This window comes from Haliaeetus albicilla, chromosome 18 (genome assembly GCF_947461875.1).
Source record: "Haliaeetus albicilla chromosome 18, bHalAlb1.1, whole genome shotgun sequence".
Taxonomy (NCBI): Eukaryota; Metazoa; Chordata; class Aves; order Accipitriformes; family Accipitridae; genus Haliaeetus; species Haliaeetus albicilla.
Window position 1 is genome coordinate 29,128,104 of NC_091500.1, and position 27,909 is coordinate 29,156,012.

The 27,909-nt window shown below is 40.8% G+C and overlaps 1 protein-coding gene across 3 annotated transcripts; it reads left to right on the forward strand.

Moving 5' to 3' along the window:
* Positions 1-101: 101 nt before the first annotated feature.
* LIMA1 (LIM domain and actin binding 1) lies at positions 102-27,772 on the forward strand. Of its 3 annotated transcripts, none has more exons than XM_069806217.1 (11): positions 102-211; positions 3,864-3,999; positions 6,684-6,729; positions 8,772-9,230; positions 14,571-14,679; positions 16,104-16,264; positions 18,683-18,790; positions 21,103-21,160; positions 21,891-22,006; positions 24,981-25,114; positions 25,533-27,772. In XM_069806217.1, the coding sequence occupies exons 2-11, from the start codon at positions 3,881-3,883 to the stop codon at positions 26,533-26,535; spliced, it is 2,313 nt and encodes a 770-aa protein (XP_069662318.1). In that variant the 5' UTR covers positions 102-211; positions 3,864-3,880; the 3' UTR covers positions 26,536-27,772. The 3 variants fall into 3 exon arrangements, with proteins under 3 accessions (XP_069662318.1, XP_069662319.1, XP_069662320.1); XM_069806218.1 differs by having other exon boundaries at positions 16,116-16,264; XM_069806219.1 differs by lacking the exon at positions 18,683-18,790.
* Positions 27,773-27,909: the final 137 nt, after the last annotated feature.

The following is a 27,909-nucleotide window of genomic DNA, read 5'->3' on the forward strand; positions in this document are numbered from 1 at the left end:
ACGCCCCCCCCCCGCCCGGCGGGGGGGGGAAACGGGACGATGCGCATGCGCTGGGGAAGACCCTCCGATGAGGGGGCGTGCCTCTAGGCGGCGGGGCGGGGCCGTGGGCGGGGCCAGCGGGGGTGCCCGCCGCCGCTGCCGGCGCGGAGGTGCAGTCGCTGCCTCGGCCGCGACAGGTGCGCGCGCGGGTCCCGCCTCCCGACCGCCGCAGGTGCGTGAGGGGAAAGGGGGGGGGGGGCAGGGCCGCCGGGCCGGCGGAGGGCGCGCTCCCGCCAGCGGCCCTGTCAGCGGGGCTGGGGGGGGGGGGGGCGGACCGGGGCCGCTGTGGGGCTGCCCGGAGCGGGACCCTCTCCGGGGGCTCCCGCCGGGCGCTGGGCCGCGGTAGTCCGGTGGTGGGTTATGCGGGGCTGCGCCGGTACCTGGAGCCCGTTACCCGCCTCAGAGGGCAGGATCGGAGGCGGGTTCGAGCGCGTTCCTTCGGTCTTTCCCTCCCGAGGTCGGTGCCCGGTCGCCTCCGGTAGCGCCCGCGGGGGTGACCGGGGCTCTGTCGGCTGTCGCACGGGATCCGCGGGAGTTCTGCGGGAGGGCAGTGACAGCGGTGCGTGGAGCGGGACCGCCGGTGCTCGGAGCTGGGTGGAGGTTGGCGTCAGGAAAAGGGGCTCCAGGGAGACGTAGCTTCGGAGGGGCGTGTGGGCAGTGAGAGCCGTCCGGAGGTGGGGGCTGCGAGCCCACCGCTGCTCTCGCCTTCTTGCTGTCGGCGGTTTCGTGGCCGAGCTGCTCTTAGCTCATGAGTTGTTTCAGCAGATGTCCCGTTCTGCAGACGCTTGAACCACCTGTAATAAGTCAACCGGTTCCGCTTTGGGGCAAGCGTTAATAAAAAAAGTTTTTTTCTTTCAGGATCTCTTCAGATATATGGATTTTTATTCTGCTGTTAAACTCTTGGTTGAAGTTATGGGAGGTAGATTTGGTGCATTACCGTGGCTAAATCACAGTCCTTCCCTTCTTTAACATCTTGCAGGACTCCAGATTCCCTGTCCCCTCCTCCATCTCCTCTGGACTCCGTGCCGTCTTCAGCCATAACCTGTCTCTATTGCAGCATGCAGAATGCTCATGATCTCGTTTAAATTTTAATACGTACGATAAAGGACTATTTCCTGAAATGACTTGGAATAAATTATTCAGAAGGAGCGGCAAAAAATACACAGAGATGCTTGGACACGATGAAACCATAAATGTATGGGAAAGTGCTAGGAATGTGGAATGGCATCAAAAATGTGAGAGCACAGGTTTCAGGGCATCTTAGAGTTCTGTTTCATGTCTTTTTTAGCGACTGAGATTCCAAATAGGCTTTTTAACTTTCCATTTGAATGTCCTAGCAGTAGGTACAGCCTTTATAAAGAGATTTTTGCCAAAACAGGCCTGATTGTCTTAATGTACCTGTGGCTTTAATGGAGAAAATGGTAGGGAAACTGAACAAAAACACAACAGGGGAGAAAATGCATCCACAAACAGTGATCACTACAAGCTGCAATGGAATGCTTGGCCATCAAACCTGGGTTTATTTTCTGAACAATTAAACTGGATTTTGTTTTCTCAGTGTTTTACTGAACCTGTCCTTCCGTGTAAGGTGCGTGTCAATAAGCAACCTGTTATCTGTGCCAAGGGAAGCTTCTAATGAATGCCCCGCTACTGTTCCCTGGGCAAAACTGACTCTGTTTTGTGAAAGGCAATTTAAACTGCAAAGTGGGGTTTCAGGTGATCTCCTTTTGGCTCAAGATTAATCATAAACCAAAGTTTAAGCTGCAGCATTACATGGCTGATTCAGAATTCTTCTTTAACATGGACTTATATTTTTCAGGAGTAAATTCCATCTATAATCTCTGCATATGTATCCTGTAGCTTTATTAAATCTATATGCTAAATGTTTGCTACTGGGCATCAACACTAGGGACTACAAACTGTAATCACAAAAGTGCTTATTTATTTGCGTGTGCAATAGGCTTTTTAAAAAGGGAGAAAATTGAGTGCCTCTCTTGTATTCTAATTAGATCCTTTTTCTTTGTGGATGATAACTGGTGCAGTTGGCAAAGGTTGGTAACTATTTTAAGCCAGCCAAATGGAGAGCATCCTTCTCTTAGTCCAGTCTGGACAAAAGTTCACAGGTTAACAGAAGAGGGTAACAGGTGATGCAAAATGTTTTCAAGAAAGCATGAATTTCAGAAAGTAACTCTGTGGTCCGAGTTTCTCTTGCCAGTTGGAAGGGGCAATGGATGCATGTCAGAGACTGCCTTAAGTGGGAGATGCGAGTCTGAATCTGCAGTAAGCTGCAACTGGAAATGTAACATTGATAAGTAGTTTCGGTGTGTTTCAACATCACAACAAAAATAGCATAACTTTTCTTGTTTGCCACGATAATTCAACCTGTACGTCTAAAATCACCATCTAAATCACTATCTTGAAAAAACATGTCCCGGCATGGTGTGTCATTCTCTCCATTACATCAGGTGAATTAAGGAATGTTAGAGAAAGTCGCGTTCTTCCTGACTATATCCACCAAGACAGCAACGTCTTCATCTGCTGCCTGTTTTATCTCTATGCAGCAGCAGGGTGCAGCACTAGAGAGGTTCCTCTCGTTCCAGCACCAGCTGGGCACTTCACAGACCCAGCTCCCCTTTCAGCACTGGAAATTGCTGAGACTGACAACTCACGCAGTCTCTGAGACTCCGCTTGCTGCAGCTGAATTCTTCTGGACTCAGGCGTTACAGAATCCCAAGTCTTTGACACTTTTGAGCAGTTGCATTATATGCTATGAGGATTTCAGAAACGTGGCCTTTCCGATGTTTGATTGACTGCTTATATCAAGTTGTCTTAAAGTGCTTCCATTTACGGTGTGACTAGGGGTCAAGCAGACCTGTACTCAGACTTCTAGAGTTCTGTGACCTAATGGTGCAAATCAGTTAAAGAAATTGATGGAAAATACGAGAAAGAGATCAGCCTGCCTGATGTTAGCATTGTAAGATCAGTCAGTGCACTTGCTACAGGCATTGTGTGACATGAGACCAGGGATAAAAGAAAAGAGGAAAAAAGGAAAGGCGTTGCCCTACAAGCTTTATTTTTGTCTTATCAGAGAACTCTTTAAATTAATCTCCCCTCCTTTCCTCCTCCAGAAAAGAAAACTAAGTATGTAAAAAAAATCTGATAGTCTTGTTGGCTTCTGTGGTGAAAAGCTGTACAAAATCTCTTCCCGTTTACAGCAGGACAGGGCCGTTAAAACTATTCCTTTAAGTAACTGATAGCTATTGCAACACGAGGTTTACAGCTGTCTCCATGAACAGGAGACTTGTTTCAGTTCACAGGGGAAACGGCTGCTGCGTTAAGAATGAACACCACGAGTGAATGAAAAATGTTTGCATAGGAATTACATCCTCTTAGGTTTCATAACTCAAGCTTCTTACATAAATGCCAGCACATTTGGTTTAGAAACCAGAACAAGAGAGGGCATCTTAGGGCTTCCTGGAGCCCGTGTGTGTGTATGGGAAATAGAGAGTTTCACATTAGCATCCTCTTCAATCACAGCTTGCTTCTTACTCCTGGCTTATGGCTTATCTTTCACCCCTTTCATTGTGGCTAGTGTTTTTATCAAGGGCACCATCTCAATGGCATCTGTGGAGGAATTATAATTTTAATCTGATGCCTTTTTTTTTTTGGAGTCAGTTGATGGACAAGGTCCTGAATGATCAGGACTTAGTGGCACTACTACACTGGGAACGCCTGAATGGTGACTTAGTATCAAATCACTTTGTGAAACTACTTTTCTGCTCACATAATTCATATTGCTGACACTGTACTTTCTTCCTGAGCAGGTATTTGTGGTGATAAGATGGAGCCTTCCCCGTTTAATAGAAGACAATGGAATTCACAGTCTTTGAAAATCACTGCAAAAGAGCTTTCTCTAGTCAACAAGAATAAGTCATCTGCTCTTGTGGAGAGGTTCTCCAAGTAAGTACTGTGAGGCTGCTGAATGCAGGCTGCGTGTGTAGGTTGACAGCTGGTACCTTGAACAATGACTGCTTCACTGACCATTGCTTGCTTCTTAAAAATAATATAGATCTGTAGGCATTTAAGTTTCTGGTTTAATATGTGCTGGGGAAAAGTTTTTTCAAGTTGCTGACATATTGTTTCAGCAATCAGAATTATAATATCTTTTTTCTACTGTCAGAGAATAAAGTAGAATGTTTTCTGTCAAACTACAAATTGCAATTTGTTTTTGAGGGCAGAGTATTGGAGTGTAGGCGGTTATTGCCATTAGGGTTTTACTTCATCAGAAACGGTCTTTAGCTGCCTAAGCATGAACTACATAGGTTTCTCTGCTCACATGGCATTTCCTGCCTGGTACTATAGAAAAAGTAGCAGTAATGCATTATCAGTTAATTGGAGACCAGTTAGAAATGGTAGTGCTATCAACAGGTGGTGATAGATGTAACCCTCTAGTCAGAGTTCCATCAGAGAATTTCACAGTAGCTATGTTCTTCATAGATGTCCCCTGTCTTACAAAACTTGTGTAGAAAAGGGATATTACCCTTCACTTTTCTCTGAGAGATGGATGATGGGTAACAGTCAAATCCATAAAGTAATATTTTATACACTGAGAAAGCTAAGTGATGGTAGCCTCTACATGTTTTGCGGAAAAGCTTTTATTTCCTTAAGGAATTATGTAGACTACAGCTTGGATTTTCAATGGGATTTGGGCAACCAAGCCTCCTAGGTTATTGCATTAATAGCGTAGCAAGGTTTTGGAATATTTAAATCTTGAGTGTGGGAGAGACTTTATGGAGTCTATAGGGAAAGGATAATTGCATTCTGGACTTTACACAAACATAGCTCTTTAAGTTACTGTTTAAGTACTCTGTCCTAAGGAGAAGCTGCTTGCTTTGACCACTCTTGTTAAGGTAATTTATTCACTCATTGAAGCTTGATTACAGAACTTGGTTGTCTTGCTAAATGTTGATAATCCTTTGAAAAGGGCTTACTGGAAGTAATCCAAACTGCTATTCCTTAATCAAGTAGGGTCCCTCTGCATAAGCAGTGTCAGTTCCTTGGAAAAACAGAGTCCTACTTACTGGCTTTGCCAACACTGACACTCAGAGTGAGGAGCATAATTTTTCCAAATTGCTGTTACCTAACTATTTGTATGTGAAAACATTTTTTTCATTCCATATAGTATTTAGATTATCAGTTTTGTCAGGTCAGAGACATGCAAATTGCAACAGCAGAGACTTCAACAGTGCACTGTGGCGGGCTAACTTACAGAGTGAGTGGTCTCTGGGACTCTTCAATCCTTGTTTGTTTTCCAGTGTGGTACTTGACTTTCATCCCCCTGTCTCTCTTTGTTGCTTCTTCCAATATTGATCTCTCTTCCTCCATAAACTTACTTCCTCAGCATGTCTTGTCCAAATTTTGGAACCTTTATAGTACAGAGACATAGGTTAATATGTTTGCATTAAAGAGGACCAGCTACACTCCTTTAGCAGCTTTCAGTCTGTAGAGTAGAAATAAGTAAGGGTGCCATTTGTCTACTCTCTAGACATTTGTCTACGCTCTAGAGTAATGAGGAGAAATCTACATAGTAGCACACTATTCACAGCAGGGAAAAAAATCAATTGTTATAACGAAAAAATGAGTAATAAAGCAGGTATCTGCATGTAAGAATTTTTCTTAGAAGGAACTGAGCTGATGATATACATTAGTTATTGGTTTGATACGAGCAATTATTTAAAGTCTGAAGCTGATGACTATTATAATACTAGTTTCTCATTTACTGCCTATAACATATTCGCAGTTGTATCAAAAGTAGAATTCCACAAATAAGAAAGATAGAAACATTTGCCCAAGCAGGCGTTGGGTGACATTTCTTCTCTTTGAAAAGCAGAGCTCTACTTACAAATTGCAAAATTTGTCACAGCTGACTAATTTGTGCATGTCAAGAGAAAAGTGCAATCACCTTGCACAGTATACTAATCAGCGTGGTCTGTGTGCTCCTAGCTGTGGATGTGCTTATGCCCAGTGGAGTGGTGTGCAGATTGCTGGGAGTTTTCTATAGCTTCTTAAAGGACTTTGATTCATGATCCAGGGTGGCTTATCTTCAGAGGGCTGTGATTACTGTTTCCACTGCTGGGGTGGTTCAGCTGCTCATGAAGCAACTGCTGAATTGGTGCAGTTTACCACCCAGCATAGTAAAATAAACTGGCACTTATGTAGATTTTCTGCGTATGCCAAGCTGTAATTTGTTACGGTTCAGCAGCTGCTGTATAAATAGCTGAGTTATTCCTGCAAGGGGGCACAGCAGACAGCTGGGTGGCGGAAACAATACAGCTATTCCAAGGTAAACTGTCTATATTTGAGAATCAGAGTGCTTAGGTAATGAAAAATATTAATGTATGTTGTTATTATAAACTGAATTACTTAAAATGTGTCCATCGCTTTGCATTGTTCTCGTACTATTTGCTACTATTTTTCCAGACTTTGTTTTTATTTCATAGGTCTGGGAAGTGCACAGAATCCTTGGGAAGTGCACACAATGCTTGGTGGGGGAAAAAAAAATCTCAGATGTCTTCAAGAGCATTCAGTATTCTGGTTAAAAACTGTTTGTGGTTTTTTTTTTTTCTCTTTCCTCTATCTCAAAGGTATCAGAAAGCAGCTGAAGAAGCCACTGCTGAGAAAAAAAGAAGTGTAAGTATTTGTTTCCTAGGCAATAAGCAACAGCCTGCAATCAGAACAGATCACCTACATGTAATGTTCCTGTGACAGTTGATTTTTGGAGTATCAAAGTTCCTGCCATGTGTCCTACAGAGAACTTGGTTTAGGCATAGTGTTTGCTTTTGACTCATTCCTCCTACCCTTTCCCAGTGAGAATGAAAGGAAAGAAAATTAAATTCCTTGCCCAAAGCTATATATTGAATCACCAATTCGCTCCTAAGCGAAAGGCAAAACGAGTTAACCACAACACATGAATATCCACCTCTTTGTTCTTAGCTGTAGGCAGTTGTGTGGTACGTCTTCCATTCTTGACTAAATTTAAAAGTCTTCTTAAAAGAAGCTGCCAGTGTCTCTGAAATGTAATGTGTGTGTCTTTGATAGCTGTAGAATCCATTAAGGGGGATCTTCTCTGAAGTGGCTTACAGGGTTCAAAATGCCCCTGGAGGAGGGAGAGCCATCCTTTTTGGCTCTGTTACAGCCTCACATTCTCTCCTGTAAACTACATTGCACTTACTGGTCTGGGGTCAGGGGACCTTGGTTGAAATACCAGGCACTAAGATTGTAGGTCTTTGTATAAGCAGATCCTCAGTTTAATTTTTATTTAAAAAGACGGGCAGTGTTTTCAGGATATATAGATAAGTCTTTGTTAGACCATACTGCCTTGACTTCTTTAATGCTTGGGGAGTCATTCTTTTTCTGTTTGGGACATAGGTGTGATAAAATAAACATTCTAAAAATTACTTTCCAGTCTTAAATTTTCTTATTGCTTGTATCAGGGAACAGGCAAGTCCCAAGCAAGAATGACTTGTGTTATGAAGTATGCCGGGACTCCACAGGCATCACATCCAGAGGTGTTCCTGTGGAAACCTGCTGCACAGTTTTGAGTACTTCTGTTACATTACAGTATTTGCCTTATAACTTTAATACTTTCTTTTAAACAGAGTCAGCAAGCAAGCTCATATTTTTTGAAGTCTAGGTGGATTCAGTGTTCAAAATGTGACCAGAAGAGTAATAGGGCAAGAGACTTAAATCCTAATATAGCTGCTAATCCTGTTTAATTCCTGTAAGCCTTGCAGACCTGTTCCACTTGCAATGAGTTTGAAACGTAGTGGTCTCCATAAGGGAGAGAGAGCAAAAATGCAGTGGTGGCAGGTATTTGATTTGAATGAATTAAACATGGACTGGTCTGTTACTCTGGGGAGAGGTAACTACTTGTAAGCAAAACTAGTCTGAGAAGCACTTGAATGTGAGGAGTACTACTGCTCCATGTATTACCATCTAACTCACAGTGGTAAGGCAGTGCCTGTGACTTGTGTGCATGCATCCTGCCAAAAGCTTTCAAAGTGTTGAGTGAAAGAGAAGAAAAATTCCAGCAAATGATCTGGTATTTATAAATGGGAGCAAAAAGACATTTGTTGTCAGTGCTTAGCTTGAGCCTTATGCTGCATGGTATAAAATACTGAAGACAGATCTCTTGTAACTAAAAGGCTACCGTTAACTGATAGTAGAAATACATAACTCCAAAAAAGTAGTGGTTTCTGAAAGCTAATCTGTAGCTTTTTGGAAGGCCTACTAATTGTTGTCTCCTGAACCAGCTGGAAGACATTGCAACATTTGGCACATCACCCATCCCTCATATGGCTGCTTTTGCTATTGTTTGCTTGTTCTAGGACTAGAGACCCTTGTTGTGTGGATTTTGGTCCCCTTTCCTTCATGTGTGGATTCAAGCCTTTTGTGTGTCATTTAACTCATTAGAGCTTGACTCCCTTTTTCCTTATAAGGCCATCCTGTTTGCTCACTTCCTGCTTTAGCTCCTGACTTTTCTCTTCTCCCCCCTCCTCCCTTTCCTATCCTGGATGCTTTCTCCATGTGGCACAGTTGTAACTATTCACAGCTGTCTGAAAAAGCAGGGAGCTGAGAGCAGTACTGAGCCTTTAACTTCCTTTCGCATAGAAAGGAAGTGCTTTAATGCTTCATCAGGCATATAACTGGAATTAACTTCTTGTTCTTTGTAGATCACAGAAAATCTTCCCCCCCATTTTAAAAGGGGGAATCTGAGTGTGTTAAAGAAGAAGTGGGAGAATCCAGTGCTGGGAACGGAGTCTCGGAAGGAAACGCTACGAAGCAGCTGTGCTGAGGTTAGGCACAAGGTCGCAAGCCCCGGGCTTGGAGTCGGGAGCAGCCCTGCTTCTTCCCCAGACGCGGAGCAAACCCCGGGGGCTGGTGCTACGTCTGACGCCCAGGCCCCTCCGGGCACCCCTGGCCAGCTGCAGTGTCCTGGTGGTGACAGCAGAAAGTTCAAAAGCCACTCACCAGAGAGTGGTAAAATGGAAAACTGTCTGAGAGAGTCCAGAGAAGCGGAAAAGCCTGAAGCCGGTGAAAACACGGACTCTTCGGGCAAGATCGAGAAATACAGCGTTCCACTGAACAAACTCAAGATGATGTTTGAAAAGGGTGAAGCGACTCAGACCAAGGTAAGGATCTGTCCCTTCAAATCTTAAGAGAAACTAAAATTCTGCTGCCTCTTGGGCATCAGGAAAAGTCCCAGGAGGGAGTGGCTCTGAACTATTGACTCTGCAAATAATTGTATTCATTGTTGTAGTTGAAACATAACGTAGCTGGTGTTAATAACTTATGTGAGCTATACAAGTATGTGCAGAGTGCTTGGAGTTGTGGCTGTTTGTGATTGCTCGGGAATGTAAAATGAATTTGCTTGTGAAGGGGGTACAACTTAAGAGAAAAATAAGTATGGAATTTATTAAGACTTTTTTTAAAAGCGAGTTGGGATTGTTTATATTTTGTCATTAGATTGAGTTATGCAAACATGAATTGTGTAAAAATATATATGTGTGTATGTTTATATAGAAAAGAAAAAGTAACTGAAGTGAGCTGAACAATCTCAGGCAATTGCAATTGAGATGGAAGTACTGCCAGAGTTAAGAGGGGTTTTTTATATACGTATCAGTATGTGAGTCACACATATGCAGAGAGAGAGAGATGTACTGTGAAATACTCCCATCTTTTCCTTGGTGTTCTCTCATCTTTGTATCTTAACAAATGTTTCTTATCGAAAACGAATCCTCACGGGGGAGAAAAATAAGCAGAGATAGCCAGACAAGCTCCTGCCTTCACTAGTTTTGACTTGCAAATGCACAGGGCTTGCATTTTTCCTACAACTGCTCATGAAATCTGATCCTGCATGTGGACTGCAGACTGTGTGTCCCGGGGGAGAATTGCTTAACTAGAAAATGAGTTGCATATGCTAGTGACTTGCAACATAGTCCTGAGGCCTTGATGCTGGTGCATTTTCCAGTTTTCTCATAGTTTCCTATACTTCTGGCTTTGTTTTACTGCTGGTGGTTTTCTTGCAGTATTGAGTAAAACAAACAAATTCTGTACAAAAGTTGTTTAAATATATAACAATTAAGGGCTTTAGAGGAGCTCCTCTGTGTTAAAATCAGTTTGGGGTCTGTATATAGTAATTTCACAACTTAGATTTTTGTAGTCTTTGTCATTATGTAAGAGCTGCCCATACTATCATGTCCATTGAAAGAGTGGGCTGTGGAGGGTGATCTCCTGATAGCACTTCTCTGAACTCTTGCTGTAGGATTAATCAGTCAGGATTCCACAGGAAAGTACCGTTTTGCAGATGGGCTTCAAGTAACTTTATCTTAGCCTGGGGAATAAATTGTTTCGGAGCTGACTGAATCTGGAACTGGTATTTCTGCCAAGCTTAGTAATTCAAATATTGTTGAAAACCGACTGAACACAGTAAATACCAAACAGTAGGTATGAAACTATCCAGGTTAAGTTCAGATTATTTTCCTATTCCAAGTTCATCTGGTTACTTTATATTTTAGAAGGGAAAAGGCACAAAATGCTCTAAAGTTTAAGTGTATGGGGGGGAGAGGGTGTCTTTGTAGTTAGAAAGCACTATTGTAAGATTTCTGATTCTGGGAATTTATCTGAGGACTGGAGGATGATGTCATGCAGTCACGTACAATGAAGATAGTTAGGCGCTATGGGGACACAGATCTTTTTCACTTAAGGTAGGAAGTAACTACAGCAGTGGTATAAGTTTGGCTAACTGCAAGCTCTGTGATTGCCCCTTCCATTTATGCTTTTCCTGAACTCTGACCATTGATAAACCCCTGGTTTAAGTGCAAGCAAGGCTTCATAGAATCATTCAGATTGGAAAAGACCCTTAAGATCATCGAGTCCAACTGTAAATTCAGCAACATGGCTGTAACTTCATGACAGTAAAGATAAAATGACTTGCCTGGTTGCTGGGCAAGTCAGTGGCAAGAATCCAGATTAAAGCCTGGATTTCCTGACTCAATCACCCACTCTAAACAAACCTATTCTCATTTCCAGGGTTATAAGCAAAACCTCCTAGTTTATTCATTTACCCATTCTGCCTTCTGCAATTTAGATACAAGATAGATCTTTTTTATTGCATCTTTGTGGAAAAAAATGCTCTAAGCACGTTAGAGGTAGGCATGTTGGTCTAGACTGGTTCAGCATTAAGCAAAGACTGAGCATTGGGTCTCTTATCAATTCCAAAGAATTCTTCCTGTAAGTGATAGCGAAAGCATACACAAGGAAGATCAGGAGAAAAGAAAGAGTAAGCAGATACGCAGTTCTTAAGTTGTCTCCAAGTTGGCTTGTGTTTTTTCTTTAAGGCAAAAACTTACTGTCTTGTGTAGCTAACCTCATGTGCAGGGTCACTTTTGACACAGTATATAATGAAATAGGTGTAACTTTTATTTGGTCTTTTGCCTGACAACTCTTTGTGCCCCAGGCAAAATGCTGTTAACTCTGTATGTGGTACCTCTGCACTCACCTCTTTTGTCTTAGAACCAGACATGAGGCTTTCCAGACATGAGGAATATTTTATCTCATTTTGCAAGTAGCAGAAGCTGTGGCATGGGAATTGTGGCCCAGCCAGGACTGTAAAGGGAACCGAGTGGTATATGCATAAGGTTGGGAGTCAGGGATTCATTCTTGCAAAAGCTGTTAACCTTCCATGAGCTGTAATCATCCTAATTACTTACTTGTGGTTGGTCAGTCTATTGATTGTAATGGGCAAAGTCCCTCATCTTCCCTTCATTAAACTTTTTTTCCCCTATTACTCTGCTTTTTTCCCCACAATATAAAACTGTTGATATAAAATCTACACAACATTGATTTTATATTTGTAGGTTTTAGTACTAAGACGTGTGCAGAAATATCTCTGAACTCTAGCTAAAGGTTTTGTATTTTGGTGTTTTGGATTTTTACGGTCAAGACCTAGGCTAATTCTGTTATACAACTTATCTACAGAAAAGTTGTGAAGAACTGAAATTTTGAAATTCCAGCTGAAATTGTAATACCTGTAGATATCTGAGGTGGCAAAGAGGACAGGAGGAGAGGAGCTGGCAGGACTGTGGAGGTGATTCAGTTGACGGAGTACTTAACTCAGTCTGTTTAGTTGGTCACGAGGTGGCTGCCTCTGATAATTGAACTTTTCCTGCTGCAGTGGATTCCACAGCAAGGTGGTACAATGGGGGAAAGCTCTTTGCTCTTAAGTCAGAACTTGCCAACCTTCATGAAGGTCCTACGGAGTCAAGCAGAAAAGTCTGTTTCTGATGAATATTGAATCCTTTGCTGCTGGTAAAAATATGGAGATTTTTGGTTGTCTGGAAGAAAACTTTGATTTTGTGCATGCGTCTAGATGAGGTGCTGGAGCCTGATCCAGAATTCCTGTTGGTGAGCGCTGACTGAACGCTTGTCATAATTGTTTGACAACACACTGCCCCTTGGCCAACTCGAGGTTTAATTTGTTTAATAATCAAATTAACTGATAATTGAGAATTCTTTGTCTTCTCAGCATGAGGGCAGTTCAGCATGATGTTACTGGAGAAAGACTACAGTTAAAATAAATGGAATTGAGATTCTGAAACAAAGGAGAATGAGAAGAGGCAATCTTGATTTCTAACTGTCTTTTTCTCCTCAAAAGTGCTGATGGTTTCTTTCAGCGAGGTTGGAATCCCAGATGCTGGATCTAAATTACTTGAATCAAGACCTTTGTTCCCTACTAGTGAAAACTTCCTTATGCACTCTGCTGCCAGGCAAACTTCCCATGTGTCTATACTGCAAACTTGTTTTTTCATGTGTAGCTTTGTCACTCCTGCTGTGTACAAGAAAATGTATGTGGTGCCATATTATTTAACTCCCCCCCCCCAAAACCCAAACCCCCCAAAACAACCCAAAGCCAGGACAGTGATAAAATAGTCAGGGGTTTCAAGTGGGCTAATAAACATGTTTTCTCTTCTGTCTCCTCAGAGGATCTTGGCTTCAAGTGTATTCTCTCTGTAATGAACTTCTTTGCATACTAAAAGTTAGTCAAAAGTTAGACCCTTTGAGAGACAAATTTCTGAATTGTAAGACCTTCAGACTTGTGGGCTCCAGGTGACATTAAAGCGGACGCAGGCAGGCTGAATAAGAATCATCTAAGGATAGTTTGCACAGAATGAGGAATCTGCAAGTCCTTACAAGTGTGCAGACACTCCCAAACTGAACCTATCAACACACTCAATAGAAGGAAAAGACTTGTCATAGCTAAGCTTTTTTCCAGTAAGAAAAGTTACCAAAGTCTTAAACCACAGAAATAGAAGATATTTCCCATGCTAATGGAAAAAGAGGTTTTCCAGCTGCATTTTCCTTTCCTGGTAAAGTTGCTGTTTTGTATGCCAAAGCAGCCTGATTTTTCACAGTGATTATCTTACAGTGCAGTTCTGTTAAAATAAAACTTTGGAATTTCCTTCAGTTTGGTGACCAGCAAATAAGAAACTTGTTGGAAGCTGGGGGGGGGGGGGGATGTGTGGTCGAAGCATGTTGCCAAACCTGCCTTTTTCCCTGCATTAGCCTCAATCTTAATTTCCAACTGGCTCTGTGATTTAACTCTTCCTAGGGAGGGAACAAAGGTCTATCGCCTTCTAGTATTTCATAGGTTGACTTTCAGCTGTGAAAACATCCTATCTTGATGAAGTCAAATTAAACTGCACTTCCATGAGCATTTATCAAAGCTGCTGAAATTTCTTTTCACAATTTCTTTTACTGAGCATTAGATTTTGGGGAGTTGTTCTCAACAAATGAGTATCAAATCTGATTGAGGCAGTCAGAGCATCTGTGTGGTAGTGCTACAAAACACCCTGTCCAGCACTGCAGCCTTGCAGATAGTGATTATCCTGGATATCTGAGAATATTTATCTCTAGCACTCTCCTGCTTAAGCTTCAGCCTTATCAGACCTAATTAGGGAATTATTTGGTACCAAATGCATGAGCTGTCCAAATCAAAACAAGTAACTTTAGATAACTTCTACTACAATAGTATTCATTCTTCTTTCTGTTGCTGAAAATCAATGCAAATTTTTGATAGCTTTCTCCTTTCATCCTTTTTCTGATTTTAAATCTTCATAAAATGACCTTAAATATTAGCTTCAAAAGAAATTGTTTGAAATGCAAAAATCTAGACCGAAGTTTTGTATTTGGTGGTAAATGGCTAAAAATCTGATCTTTCTGGTTCTCTGACTTTTCAACAAAGATAAGTAGTCAAAGGGCATCTACTGACCTCTTCAAGAAAGTGTTTTCCAGGTGACAGAGGGTCAGGTATTCTGTGATCAAACTTTATATTGGTTAAATAAGATGTCACCTGCTAGACTTGTTTATTCCAGTAAAGCAGATTTGCTAGTGACACCTGTGCATCTTAAAGGATTATACGCAACAATCTTTGTTTGTCTAGGCAGCTGATAGGTGGGTCTTGTCTCTAACAGGTCCCTAGAGACCAGAGGAAGACAGCAGTCGGTAGAAGGATTTCTGAAAACAGCCTCTCTTCAGAGGACTTTGATGTTGGCCAAGGAGAGAAGAGCCATAGTACATCAGGTCAGTAAACCTCATGGTTTGTGTTTTGTTTTGGTTTGGTTTTTTTAGTTTATAAAATAAAACTACTTTATACAATACAATGGAAATAACTTTTGCCTTTCAGAAATGGAACGAAGTGCAGCCATCTTCCATCTGTAAAGTCCATGCGAACATCGCATTTAATGAATTAAGTCTTGCTATGAATTTTAAACCATTATACTCTTAAGCATGGGAAGCCAAGGCACAGGAGATAACTAGCAATTTAAGGAATGGAACCCATTTTTTTCCCTGTGTCTTAATCCTAGGACAATGCTAGAACTACTTTCAGTAGTCAAACTAATTTAGAAAGTAGCGAACAGACAGACAAGACAATATGCCTTCTTCCTTCTTGCTTTAATTCTCATCCCTCCTACCTTGTCCAGACATGGGTAACTACAGCTAGCCTTATGACTTGAGCAAAATTATGTATTTTTCATGTTTGGAGACTCTTTTCTAGTAAAGCATTTACAATCTTCTGTGTTTTCAGCCTATGGCTAATATTGTATCTCACTACTTAGGGTGCACATTATGTCCTTATTTGAACAATACTGGAGAGAATGGCAAGAACTACTTACATCTGTGTATTGTCCCCAAGAGGGGCCTTAATGATTCATACAACTTTTTAGTCATTCAAGGCGACTAGCTAGTGAAAGGTCAGGTTTTTTTATCATTCTTTATTGAACAATTAAGCTATTACTGAAGACCTACAAGAAAGTTAGGTAGTAGAGCAGTCACATGAGCTGGCTTTTTAAGCCTGTTTGGCTAACATCTGAAAGCAAAAATGAAAGATGAAAGGCAAGTAATGGGGCATAGTTCTGAGAGTCAGGAGATCTGCACCTACGTAAAGACTTAAGTTCCCAAATGTTTCTTTCCTCTTGAGGTAAAAAGAGATGCTTCAAATGATCCTGCAAGACTAAGCTGAATTATTTCATAACATGTTTGTTCTTGAGATCTCATGTGTAACATGTCATGCAATAAATTACTCTTATGGAGAAGGTGGAAGTGGCAGGTGAGACTTCTTTCCTTGCTTCCCATATTTTCCCCAAAAGACTTTGACAACTATTCCACTACAGGAATGATGTATATTTCCGTTTAGCCACTGTAGCAGCTGCTTTCATTTGACAGTAACAGCAAAACAATCTTCAATGTTAAAACTGTTTGCTCTCATTACTTCCAAGACCACTGGCTGGATGCTGCATCTGGTGAATACGTACTTCTGAAACTATCTGGATCAATTACGAGACTTGGAGCATAAACCTTTGACTGAAGCATTTCTGTGCTCTTCAGATCTGGAATTTCTGTGGTCTTGGGAGTGGTGAAGGGATGGGATTTGTAAATCTTTCTGTAGATAGGTCTACTGGTGTGCCTGAAAGTCACCCTTTATTCATGTACTTTTTTTTTTGCAGGGCATCTTGTAGATACTAGTCCAGCATTCAGCCCAGATAAGGCAGAGACCAAGAAAAGCCTGGAAATGCCTCGCTTAACAGAAACGTCAATAAAGGATAGGCTGGCGAAGTATCAGGCAGCTGTGTCCAAGCAGGGCAGTTCCACAGGCCTCATTACCATGGTAAGTCTGTTCTTTGGTGTGTGTAGAAGTGAATTTTTGTCCCAACCTGAGACTGGAAAGAAGATCTTAGAGAAACCAGGTTTTTTGAAGATAATGCCATCTTCTTTTGAAAATAACTTTGTGCCCATAGGAGTAATTTCTAATAAAGAGTTGCCTCTACATACTGCAGGAAGAAATAAGTATTTGCATTTTCCTCGAATAATCTTGAAAGTTTTCCAAGGAATTAATTGCTGGCACCCTAACTGAGGTCCTTCTGAAACATAGCTGACATTCTTTTTCTTTCTGCATGTCTGTAGCTCTCTGCATGCTTGTTGTTGGGTTTTTGGGGGGGGGGGGGGGGTGTTGGTGGGTTTTTGTTTGTTTTTTTTTTTTAAAATGAAACTCAGTTCTGTACTGTACATTAGCTATAAGCTAGGGGAAACTGATGCACAGTAAGATGGAGTGACTTTCAATGTCATACAGTGCATAGAACCTGGATCTCTTGGCCTGCAGCTTTGGGGTCTCCAATCAGTTTTCCTCCCTTCTGCTTTTGACCTCCCTTCAAGACTTCTCTCCCACTATGTGAATCCAGTTAGACTCTTGCAGTGAATGAACCTGTGCCAATTTTGCAGATATTTGATGAGGAAATGAGCAATTAATGAATCATGGCAAAGTATTGCAGCTGAAGAGACTGCAAGAATCTAAGCTTTTGTTAAAAAGTGCTTAAGTACATTTGGTGGAACTGTCTGATACTTTTGCTCAATGATGGGAACTTTTATTGCTTAAGTATGACTTTTATTAACCAGAGTAATAAATTTTAAGAGGCTAGGCCTTTTTAAGTTAGAAAACTTGCACTGGAAATAAAAGCCAAAAGTGATGGTTCTAAGCTTTGTGGAAGAGTGCATGCTTCCTGGGTATCTTTGTAGAGAGACAAAAGTCTCTACCCTCCTGAAATGATTTCTGAATTTCATATGATGTGTGCGTCTAATTCTCCAACCCTTGGGAGGAAAGTCGAGTAAACTTCACTGCATGAATGGAAAGTAATTGCAGCCAGTGCAACAAATCTGATTAGCTGCTAATTGCTGATTTCGGCATCCTGTTTCTTGCCTGGATTCAGTTTGCTAGATTGCCTTTTCCAGTTTGTGGCTCAGAGCAGTAGCTGATGCACTAAATTATGTCCTAATGGCAAGAGATTTACCATAGATGTCTCTTGTGACTCTTGTTTGTAAATCCCCAAAGCTATCAGTTTGAATGTTAGTCCACCCTGATGCTCTCAGGATGTCACATTTAGCAGAATCTCTTTTGATTTTGGCCTGGCACATCGACAAGGGCAGCACATAAGATGAAGCAAACAACGGTTTCTGAGGCCAATGTTTGCAGTACTTCTGTGTTCCAGTAGCAGCCATAATTCTTGGATATTCTCCTTCCCTGCTGACAAAGCAACTAGGGCTCTTTTGATATGGTAGTGTGGTATTTGTACTTCCTGTCTCTTAAAATGTGTCACATCTGTGCTACAAAGGAAAGCTAGAATCTCTCGGGAACAACTATTTTGAGGGCATTGTGGTGTAATTAGGCTGGGATTAAAACTGATAGACACTTTTACAGTTGGTTAGAGTAAGGGTGAGAAGCAATCATTTCTATGCATTGCAAGCGATACAGGAAGGGGAGGGAGAGGTGATGGACAGCATATTTAGAGATGTGTACAATAAAATTCTAACATTCAATTACGTACCTATTAGACGTGGTTGGTTTTGTGCAGACTTGTTTACAAAATCCGGTAAGATGCTGGTGCTGGCATTTGGCTGTTTCTCTTTCACATTACAGAGAAGATGCCTTGTGAAAGGCACGAGTCTTTCTCCAATTATCTTGTATCCTGTGGCAATGAAAGAAACACGAGGTCTCACTGGATTTTATCATTTTTTAAGTCCGAAAGATTCTTCGGTGAAAATCTTAAGTCAGTTTGTCAAGAACAAAAATCTTGGTAGATAACAGAATTAGGTTTTTGACTAGTATTGAAGCAAGGGTAGGATTTGCTTTTATGTTGAACTGTGTTTTTCAGTTACACAGTGCTTTAGATAGTGCTTGTCTTAAAATACTTGCAATTTCAGATGAAAAGTTAACGTTTCTGGAAAAGGAAGATGTGGATTGAGCAAGGGAAATGAGAGTTGATTTTAAACAGGAACCTGGAAGTAGAGAAAAGGGGTTGTTTAGAAAAATGTTGGCATTACCTCCATAGAGTATAGTAAAATTCTACAGCCCCATCTTTTTCTTTATTAGAATGTATCATTTACCAAGTTTGTATAGATATTCATGCCCCTTCCTTTAATTATCACTGTATATACTAGGAAAACAGTTTAAAAAAGATTTTAAGAAAAATAGAAAGCAACTGCTTTCCTAGGGGAAAAGAACCTGTCAACTTTCAAGTGCTTTATTCTATAGAATGAGATTCAAGCCAGTGAAAGTGAACTCAAGAATTACAAATCTGAGCAGAAGGAGAATATGCCACCAAGTCTTGAGGACTCCATTTCCTATCAGGATGGGGAGAAGGTAAGATGTTCATGCTGGTGAAGATCAAGGACTTCACTTTAAGTGGAACTAGTTGTAGAAGCGCCCCTGATATACTTGTTCCACATGCTGTCTAGAAATTGAATATGAGCAGCTGATACAGATTATTTACATGCTGCAGAATTCCTGATTTTTTTTTTATGATTTTTTTAGACTGTATCTGAATTGTAAGCTAGCAAGTCTCTGTGGAAGACTTTTAAGCAGCTCTAGAGAATATCTAGAGACAAATTTCAAGTTTTCTTGGAGACTTCCCCTGTCTTCTCAGTAATGACATGCCTGTAGTGTGGCAGAATCCTTCAGTATCATACTTACATATTTTCTGATGACTTCAGTAGCTGACTAGGGCTGAAAACTCTTGACGGTTCTGTGAGAGTTTTGTTCTGGTTTTTTTTTTTTCACTCTGCCATTAATTTCTGATGACTATGATGAACCTAAACTTTTTTTGTGTCATGTTGCCTAACTGTAAAAAGATGATTCACAGATAGGTATTTGTTTTGTTTGTGGGTTTTTGTTTGTTTTTTTAAATAAAATAAAAAAGAAACCACACCAGAAAAAAAAACCCATGAGGAGCTTTGTGTGACACAAGTAAAAGGAGTTTGTCACTGTTTCTTCTGCATTTAGTGGCTAAATTTTGATTAAGGTAACCGAGAATGCTGGTTTGGGTTTGTTCCTGGTTTTGAGCTTCAGCTGTAAATAGAGACTAAATTACTCTGTGAATTAGAGATAATAAAGCACACTCAAGCATTTGTATACTAAACTGGCGACAGCAGACGGGATAAAAGTAACTGAATAATAATTGGGGTACTGTGTATTCCAGCCATTCTGAACACGTGGCAGCCTAATGCCAGGAGGGCTTTTAGAGCTTTCCAGCCTTCCTTGGGCAAGGGGCCAAATTGTTGCTTTCAGCTGTTCCTCACTGACAGCTGAGCAGCTTCATGTTCAACTGATCGTGGCTGCTTTTTGCTAAAAGGTGAGTTAATTAAAAGAACACCTGTTAAATCAGAATACATCCCTGTTGTTGAATGGAAGATTTGAATAAAATTTCTTGTATTCAACTGTAGTTGTGAAGTTACTTATTGAGGTGTCCAGGTGCAATAAAGAACCTGAATAAAACATTGTTTGGGAGCCAGGATTGTCCTTTTGAAATGACATGATGAACTTTGGAAATAAGCCTAATTAAAACTACTAGTAGTGAATGTCAGAAATGGGAGTCCTCTGGCAAAAAGGAAACAAAAGAAACTTGCTAACCTTCTCTGTCATTTTTCACACTGAATCCATGAAAGATTTAGTAGTCAGACATGTGTGAGACTTTAACAGCCACAGAACATGCTGATGCACTTCCCAGTATACTAGAGTTACAGTTTTTTTTTTCAGTAGACCAGAGTATGTTAATTTTTGTAACTTGCTTCCTCATTACCTCATTAATTTGCAAACTTCAGTTGCTTGCAATGGACCTTTCAATCATTAAAGTGAATTAGTGATGATTTGCATTTAATCTTGTTACAGTACTTTAGTTTCTCAGTGTAGCTACTTAAAAGTATTTGATTTAATAGTAATAGTGCCAAGTTTAATGAAGAAATATGCATCAAGAGCTTCATCTGTAACTTGTTTAGTGTCTGAAACTGGTTTATATCCAACTCTTCTAAGAAGTTTTTTATATGAGTCTGTTTCTGAAGGAGGATGAACAGGAAAGGTGCAGGCATGTTTGTCCCAACCTGGGAACAGCCAACTTCTAGTTCTACAAAAGCTTTTTTTAAAATTCCGCTCTTCTTTTTCTCTTTTTCTTTTTTTTTTTTTTCCCCTAAAGTACTGTCTCTGCTGAATGTTTAAATGTCATAGATTTGTCAAATGTTGGAGGGAGCCATGAGATTTCCAGTAAATGTGTAGTGCTTGGTGTCAAGGGATTTCTAAGTAAGAAAACTTCAGACGTACATCAACAAAATCCACAAGGATTTCTGAAGACAAATAGATAAAGGTGTACAAGCTGCAGGTGTTTGGGAAAACAAAAATACGATGTTTTTGTGTGTGAATACTATGACAGATGATCTGAATATTGCAAGACCTGTAGAATGATGAGGATATCTACCTTGTAGCAAGGACTAACATCCTTGGCAGTCAGCTGGACCCTGCCTTGTGCCTTACAAAACAAAAAGTAGCTTCACATGCACCTCAGTGTGGCCAGTCTCCTCCTATTTAAGTGCTTACAGTGTCAAACTGGCTGTTGTGTTACTCAGGCCATGATTATTCAGACTTCAGAAGGTCAAAGGGGCTCATTGTCTAATATTCTCTTGCAGGTTTCTGTAGGTGAGAACAGTTTGTCTTTCCACTCTGGTCTTCTAGAGGATGGCACTGGTAAGCACTTGTTCTGCCTCAACAAGAGTAAAGCACATGGCTGAGGAAGAGCACTAACTCTGCCCAGTTGTGTGTAGGGTGCTTAAGATCAGTCCTGTCAAATGATGAACTTGACCCAATAAAAACCTGTCTTGTACTAAAAATCTGACCTATGCCTAACTCAAAATTTATAAGAATTTCTTTGAGGTTTACAAGTTCATTTGCAATTGTAATTCTAAGACATCTGTAACTCGTTTGCTCTGATTGAAGACATTTAAGTGTAGCTTCCTCACCATTTGCGCTTAAAGTAATAGCTGTGGCAACTACTACATCAGTCAGTAGGCTGAAGTACTTATTAATGCAGGAAAATTACCCAGTGTCTTTGGTGTTGTCCAGAGATAGACGAGTTCCTATTCAGTAAAGTATGTAACCACATTCTCACATTGCCTTAGCTTTACACCTAAATTCAAGCCCACACGTGAGCACTTTGCAGAAATGAAGAACAGTTCCTGCAAGTTAGATGTTGGATCCCTGTATAGTTTCCTTTACATATCAACTTAACTTTCCTGGTAAATCAGAAGAGTAGAATGATCATGTTTAAATATCTAGATCTAAAGGTTTAATAGCAGATGTTCAAGAAAAAATATGTTGGCCCTTAGCTGGTAGGATTGCTGTTGGGTCTTATGAGCATAAGCTTTCCATGGTTTTAAAGTAATTGTAATTGCCTTTTCTTCCTCCTCTGCTCCCTTAGTTGGACAAAACTCAGAGAGTGAGACAGAAGTTCAGAAACCTGTCAGCGCAAAGCAGCAAAACTTTGGTTCTAAACCAGCTGGCCAGACAGATGCATCTCTGCCAAAAGCAGTGAAGGTAAAGCAGCTATTTGGTCTCAAACATTGGCAATGGTTAAAACCAGTTTCTCTATCTAATACTGAAAAGCCTTAATACAACTGATGTGGTCACAAAGGATCTGTCAGTAACTGTATCAGTATCTGATGTGTCTTCATCGGACTGTGTTTCATGACAGAATGGAAAAGCATCTCAAAACTGTCAGTTTTTCTTCAAAGACTAAGTTTGAGTTGCTTGCTGGGAGTTGCCCTGCTGCTGTTAAAACAGCGTGCCCCTGCAACGGAGGCAGTCTGTTTCTCTTCAGCGTGGGAAAAAGGGCTTGAGCAGGGGATCCTATCAGGGCTTGTCTATGCCTCTTGTAAAGTCAGTGCTCCTAGAGATTGGCACTGAGGTCCTGATACTGATCTTGAGAACCTTTAGTAGGCTTGGCTTTCCACCCTCCTCTCTCAGCTGTTCCCAAGGTAACTGCAGTTGGTAGCAACTTTATAGTAAGGGCACTGTGGTGACTGACTCCACAAAGATTGAGTTTGGCATTCTGAGTAACAAGTCTTTAATGTTACATTTTCTTTAGCAGGAGCTATAAAGCATAAAGCAGATGGAGAACTTCTTGGGTAGGAATGTATTTGCTAATCTTATTAGACACACAAACAGCAGTGCTGAACATTTTGATCACACGGTACTTTCTTGTCACGTGTGCTGTCTGGAGTTAGGATGCCTATTCCCTGGGCTGCCACAGACTTCCTGGCTCACTCCTGAGGAAACAACTGTGCTTTTGTTGTTTTCCCCATCTTTCAGAGGAATGGCACTGACCTCATGAAGACCAGTAAGATGTGGCTTCCTAGTGTTCTGGAGTATAAATGCCAGTATGCGAAACTAGAGCTGCCTATAACATTGTTGTAATCTCAGTCTGTCACAGCATACAAGATACACACAACCTGTGTGTCTTGGTCCTCTGGTATCTCTTTGTATTATTAGAACCATTTTAGTCCTCTGCCTTGTTACTGCTTTAGATTCTGCACTGCCAAGATAGAAACCCAGATGCCGTTTATTCATGTAAGGTTCCTATTTGTCTCTTCCAGCTTCTGTCTCCTGTTCTTGGTTCCTAACCTCTACTCCTGCCTTCTGCTTCCCTCCTAATGTGAGCTCAACTCTCAGCTTTCTCTCAAGTTTTTTTTCTATTTATCGGGCCTCACCTTCCTCCTGTAGCTCCTATTTGTAGTATGTCTGGAAAGGAATTTCTTTCTCTTCACACCCCAAAACGCCTCTCCATCAGACATAGGGCTCATTGTTATACAAGTAAGTTCCTCTTCTCAGGTGGGGATGTGCATTGCAGAAGCATATGCCAGCACCGTCATGTCATCTTGCGAAACTAAGCTTTCAGGGAGAATTACTTTCTGATGGGCAAGCAAATTGTTGCTGCCTTGCTCCCTGTGGTAAGCATGGATAATTACATTTTTGTCTGCATCAGTAAACTCTCATTTTTTTGAGATTTTGATTAGTGACTCAAAATTCAGAATTCATACGCAGTTTCAGCAGCACCTAGAAATTGTACTTTTTTTTCAAAAGGAACTCTGAACTTGTGTTGGTCAAGCTGCCATCATAACTGGAACTTTAATCTACTATAACTTCAAGCAATGCCTTAAAAAAAAAAATTAAATACCTATTAAACTGGAATTAAATTGGCAGCAAACTTTATGGTTGTGACAAACTGACTTCAGCTGGCTCTGTCTTCAGCAATCTGTCCCTCACATAACTGTAACTTTCATTGCCTAACCATTGTTTCTAGTCTGTTATAAATAAATTGCTGTAATTATGTCTTCCTGTGGCCTTCCTGTTTTTTCTTTAGCTATCATATTTTTCCTTAAAGCTTTTTAGCAAGTTTGTAGCAGGTATTCTTTGTCAAAGAGAAGCTACAATATCAATGTGTCTATGCAGACCCATGGTAAGGAGCCTGGGCATTCTTTTACCCTGCTGCTAAAGTAGTTGTAATCAACATGCAGCCTGAGACTGCCAATTTCTCAACTGTAAGTTATTTAATTTTTCCTTTAAAGTGTCCTCCCTATTGGCCAACCTTAATAAATTCCAAGAAGTGAATGGCATCAAGTGACCTTTTTTCATGGACAATGTACTTGCTTCCTTGATGCTGTCAGAAAACAAAATCTGAAACCGTTGCTGTACAGCACAACAGTGACACTTGACTCCTTAGTGTTTAAGTTTACCCTTGCACTAAACTCTCAGGAAATTATCTTAGTGAGCACATAAACAATTTTAGCTGTTTAACCTCAAAGCCCTGCTCACTTTAAGTCTTGAGCAAGTTTGAGGGCTGCGTGTCCTGAAACCTGAGTATAGTTTCTTTGCGATAGAACTGGAATTGCTTACAAATGAAGTCAGAAGTGTTTCCTGCTGCCTGCATCTGTGCTGAGACTATTTCCTCCTCTTTGAGGAGAGCATTTAGCAAAAGTGGATCATTTCAAACTGTTGAGCAGCCTGTTCCACTCCTTTCCCCTCCCACCTTGTACCTTTTATTTTGTGATTATTTCAGTTCTTTTTCTGCACTATTTTTTTATTTTGTTAAGTCTCATACTGACTTTAATCTACCTGAATGTTTCTTCATCATTTTCCTATCAAGAAAAATTGAGGTTGCAGAAATAGATTAAACAGCTTTTGGGGAACTGGCTCAGTCAAAAGTTATAACTGAGTTCTAGTATTTTGATTGTTCTTTCTCAACCATTGCTCAACTTGTGATGCTTCAGCTGTGGAATTCACTAGGGCAAAATCTTGGCTCACCGTCAAGCCACAGCAATCCTGTGGGCCTGCCATAGCCTCTTCCTCACTCATTGCCCACCAGAACCCGCTGTACCATAATGAGCATTGAGTTGCAGAAAGTGAATTTCTGCAATTTTCTGAGAAATCTGGAAGCCATGCATGAACCCAAGCCAAGTCCCCTAGCAGTTGATTAATTTTCCAGTTAACAAGCTTTCTCTTCTTCCCGTAGAAATTTCAGTTGCCAATGAAGGAAACCTGTGTTGGGTGTCAGAAGACTGTGTACCCAATGGAAAGGCTCTTTGCCAACCAGCAGGTGTTTCACATCAGCTGTTTCCGCTGTTCCTATTGCAACAGTAAACTCAGGTAAACACACTGCTCCATTTGGCTGCTCTCTAGGAAGTGTAGCTTTCCTCTTCAGCAGCTGAGTAAGGTGCTGTTCAAGCTTAGCTGAGCTGAAGGCAACCATAATCCAGTGAATTGGAAAGGAGTGTAGAAGTGGTAATACAGTCCTAGTTCTGCCAGTGGCTTTTGCACTTAATGCAGTCTGTTTTTAAACTCTTAATGTAATTTTATGTGGGGAAAAATATATGTCCAACTTTGTAAAGAGCTCCTGACGTTTGCAAAGAGGGACGTACGAACTCATGAAAGCTGTAAGCTTGTCTTTTCCAAACATGTTGGAAGGCTGAAATTGAATCTCTTCAGTAACATAACTAAAATATACATCCGTCTCAGTGCCTGAGACACAGAATGCTAACATTTGACTTCATATCTTCCCGAACAGTCTTGGGACATATGCATCTCTGCATGGGAATATTTACTGCAAGCCTCACTTCAATCAGCTCTTCAAATCTAAAGGCAATTATGATGAAGGCTTTGGACACAAACAGCATAAGGAATTACGGGCAGGCAAATCTGAATGTGAAGAATCCCTGGAGAAAACTGTCCATGGTGTAAATGCAACAGAAAGTCCACAAAGCCCAGGAGTAGAGGATGCCCCAATTGCAAAAGTAGGAGTTCTGGCAGCAAGTATGGAAGCAAAAGCTTCCGCTTTGCCTGAAAGAGAAGAGAGACCAGCAGAAACAAAAAAGCTCAGGATTGCCTGGCCGCCTCCATCTGACCAAAGTATTCAAGGAAGTGCCTTAGATGAGGGCATCAAAGTATTCAAACCCAAATGGCCCCCGGAAGAAGAAATTTCCAAGCCAGATGTGCTGGAGGATGTAGATCTGGATCTCAAAAAGTTAAGAAGATCTTCCTCACTGAAAGAAAGAAGTCGTCCCTTTACAGTCGCAGCCTCGTTTAGAACAATATCTGTTAAAGGCCATAAAACAGAGAATTCTTCTTCTCCTTCTAAGGCAGAGAGAGAGGTGTTGAAAAGAAGTGAGGAACTGGAGAGAGAGGTTGTGGTAGACAAAAAGCAAAAGGAAAAGAAGGTTGAGAATAGGAACATCAAGAGTGCTGAAGAGAAAAATGTAGCGGAAGAATGGGAATTGTCTGGTAGCAAAACAGTGGAGCATAACTTTGTAGAAAATGGCCAGATGAATGCAGAGACAGATGAGGAAGAACACACTATGGAAGAGCAGGAAATCGCAAATGAAGAATTTCTTGAACCAAATTCTCCTAAACATTCCAGCTTAGCCAATGTTGTGACTGCTAAGGAATCATCTCCTAACCAGAATCGCAAATCCCAAGATGTTGGTTTCTGGGAGGGTGAAGATATGGAAGATCTATCTGTGGAAGAACAGATCAAAAGGAATCGTTACTATGAAGAAGATGATGAAGAATAAATTGGCCTTTTACTAGAAAACTTGCTGCAAGGTGCTGGGCCTTTTTAAATCGGTGTTTTTAGCTTTAACAAACAGCTGTCCTCCATGAAAGCGATGCTATACTGCACATCGACATTAAGGGAATCCTATGTACAAATTATCTCAACTAGAAAAATACTCTGGAAGCCTGCAAAGAGTGTATTTAGGTGCATGGAAACAAGTATCTGGCTGTGGGTTAGCTTCAACAGGTAATCTCTGTCCACAGCACAAGAACAGAGCTGTTCTGTACTCCTACTGTCTTATCCTTTTAGAGCTTCAATAGGTATTTCACTAACAATTTACGGAATTTCACTGTACTCACAATGGTGGCGTGAAACAGGCTTTCTGTAATACACTACTTTTACCACTACAAATGCTACTGCAGTGCTTAGGGACCAATTTCAAAGGGACTTTCTGGCCTTCTTTAAAAATGGTAACTTAATGCACTTTAATACATGTAAAGGGCACAACTGGGATTTTTTTTAATAGTAAAAACATTTATGTGCTTAGTATCCAACTACTAAAGCATCTTAAATTGAGTGCAATGTGATTTTCTTTCTCAGAACTGCCTAGGATCAATTGAAGACTCCCTACTCTCTTTTATTTTTCTCTGCGCAACTGGAATGGTGTGCCCATTGCCGGAACATATGTATTCTAGTGCTTCTCCAGAAGCTGTGCTGACAGATCTCTTTGAGGACAAGTGAACACTTTTGCAGTAGCCTGCAGGGCATTACTTTTGCATTTCCATATGCATTTGAAGTGGGGTTTTTGGTTTGGTTTTTTTTGGTTGGTTGCTTTTTTTTTTTTTTTAACTTGGAGTTCATTATAATTCATTTTAAACTGCAGATGATATTTTTAAGGCCTTTTGACAACTTTGAAAACCTACTTGTATCAAGCTGCCATAAATCTTCTCATTATGGCTGTGAAATTATGCTGCATTGCAAAAATCTCTGGAATAAAACCATCTGAACAGTGAAAATTTCTGATTGCTAGCATTGAAGCTTCGTACATTTTTAAACTTGACTTCATTTATTTTACAAACAATGAAATCTTGAACGGGGGAAGGAGGATGCCCTTTTTTATATTAGCTTTTATTTGTACTGTATTCTCATGAGAATTAGCTCTTAACTATACTTGAGGTGTAAAATATTCTGCTTTCTTAACAGTCCTGCTAACTACAAAACCTTCAATAAAGTTCGGTCATTTACATTAAAATTTAGTCTGAAGACTGGATTCATACTCATTTCACAAAGAGGTGGTATTTTAAAAACACCATGGGAGAAGATGGGTGAAATACCGGTGTTCTTACTGGAAGCTGGAGACCAGCCAGTGATTTTTCTGGTGCCACTAGGTGAC

What these genes read in the sequence shown, in the direction of transcription:
- LIMA1 (XM_069806217.1), top strand. Translation starts at nt 3,881, where the DNA reads ATGGAGCCTTCCCCGTTTAATAGAAGACAATGGAATTCACAGTCTTTG. An exon ending in CCACAGGCCTCATTACCATG is followed by an intron (nt 16,265 to 18,682) that starts GTAAGTCTGTTC and finishes TTTATTCTATAG; the next exon opens with AATGAGATTCAAGCCAGTGA. An exon ending in CCTATCAGGATGGGGAGAAG is followed by an intron (nt 18,791 to 21,102) that starts GTAAGATGTTCA and finishes ATTCTCTTGCAG; the next exon opens with GTTTCTGTAGGTGAGAACAG.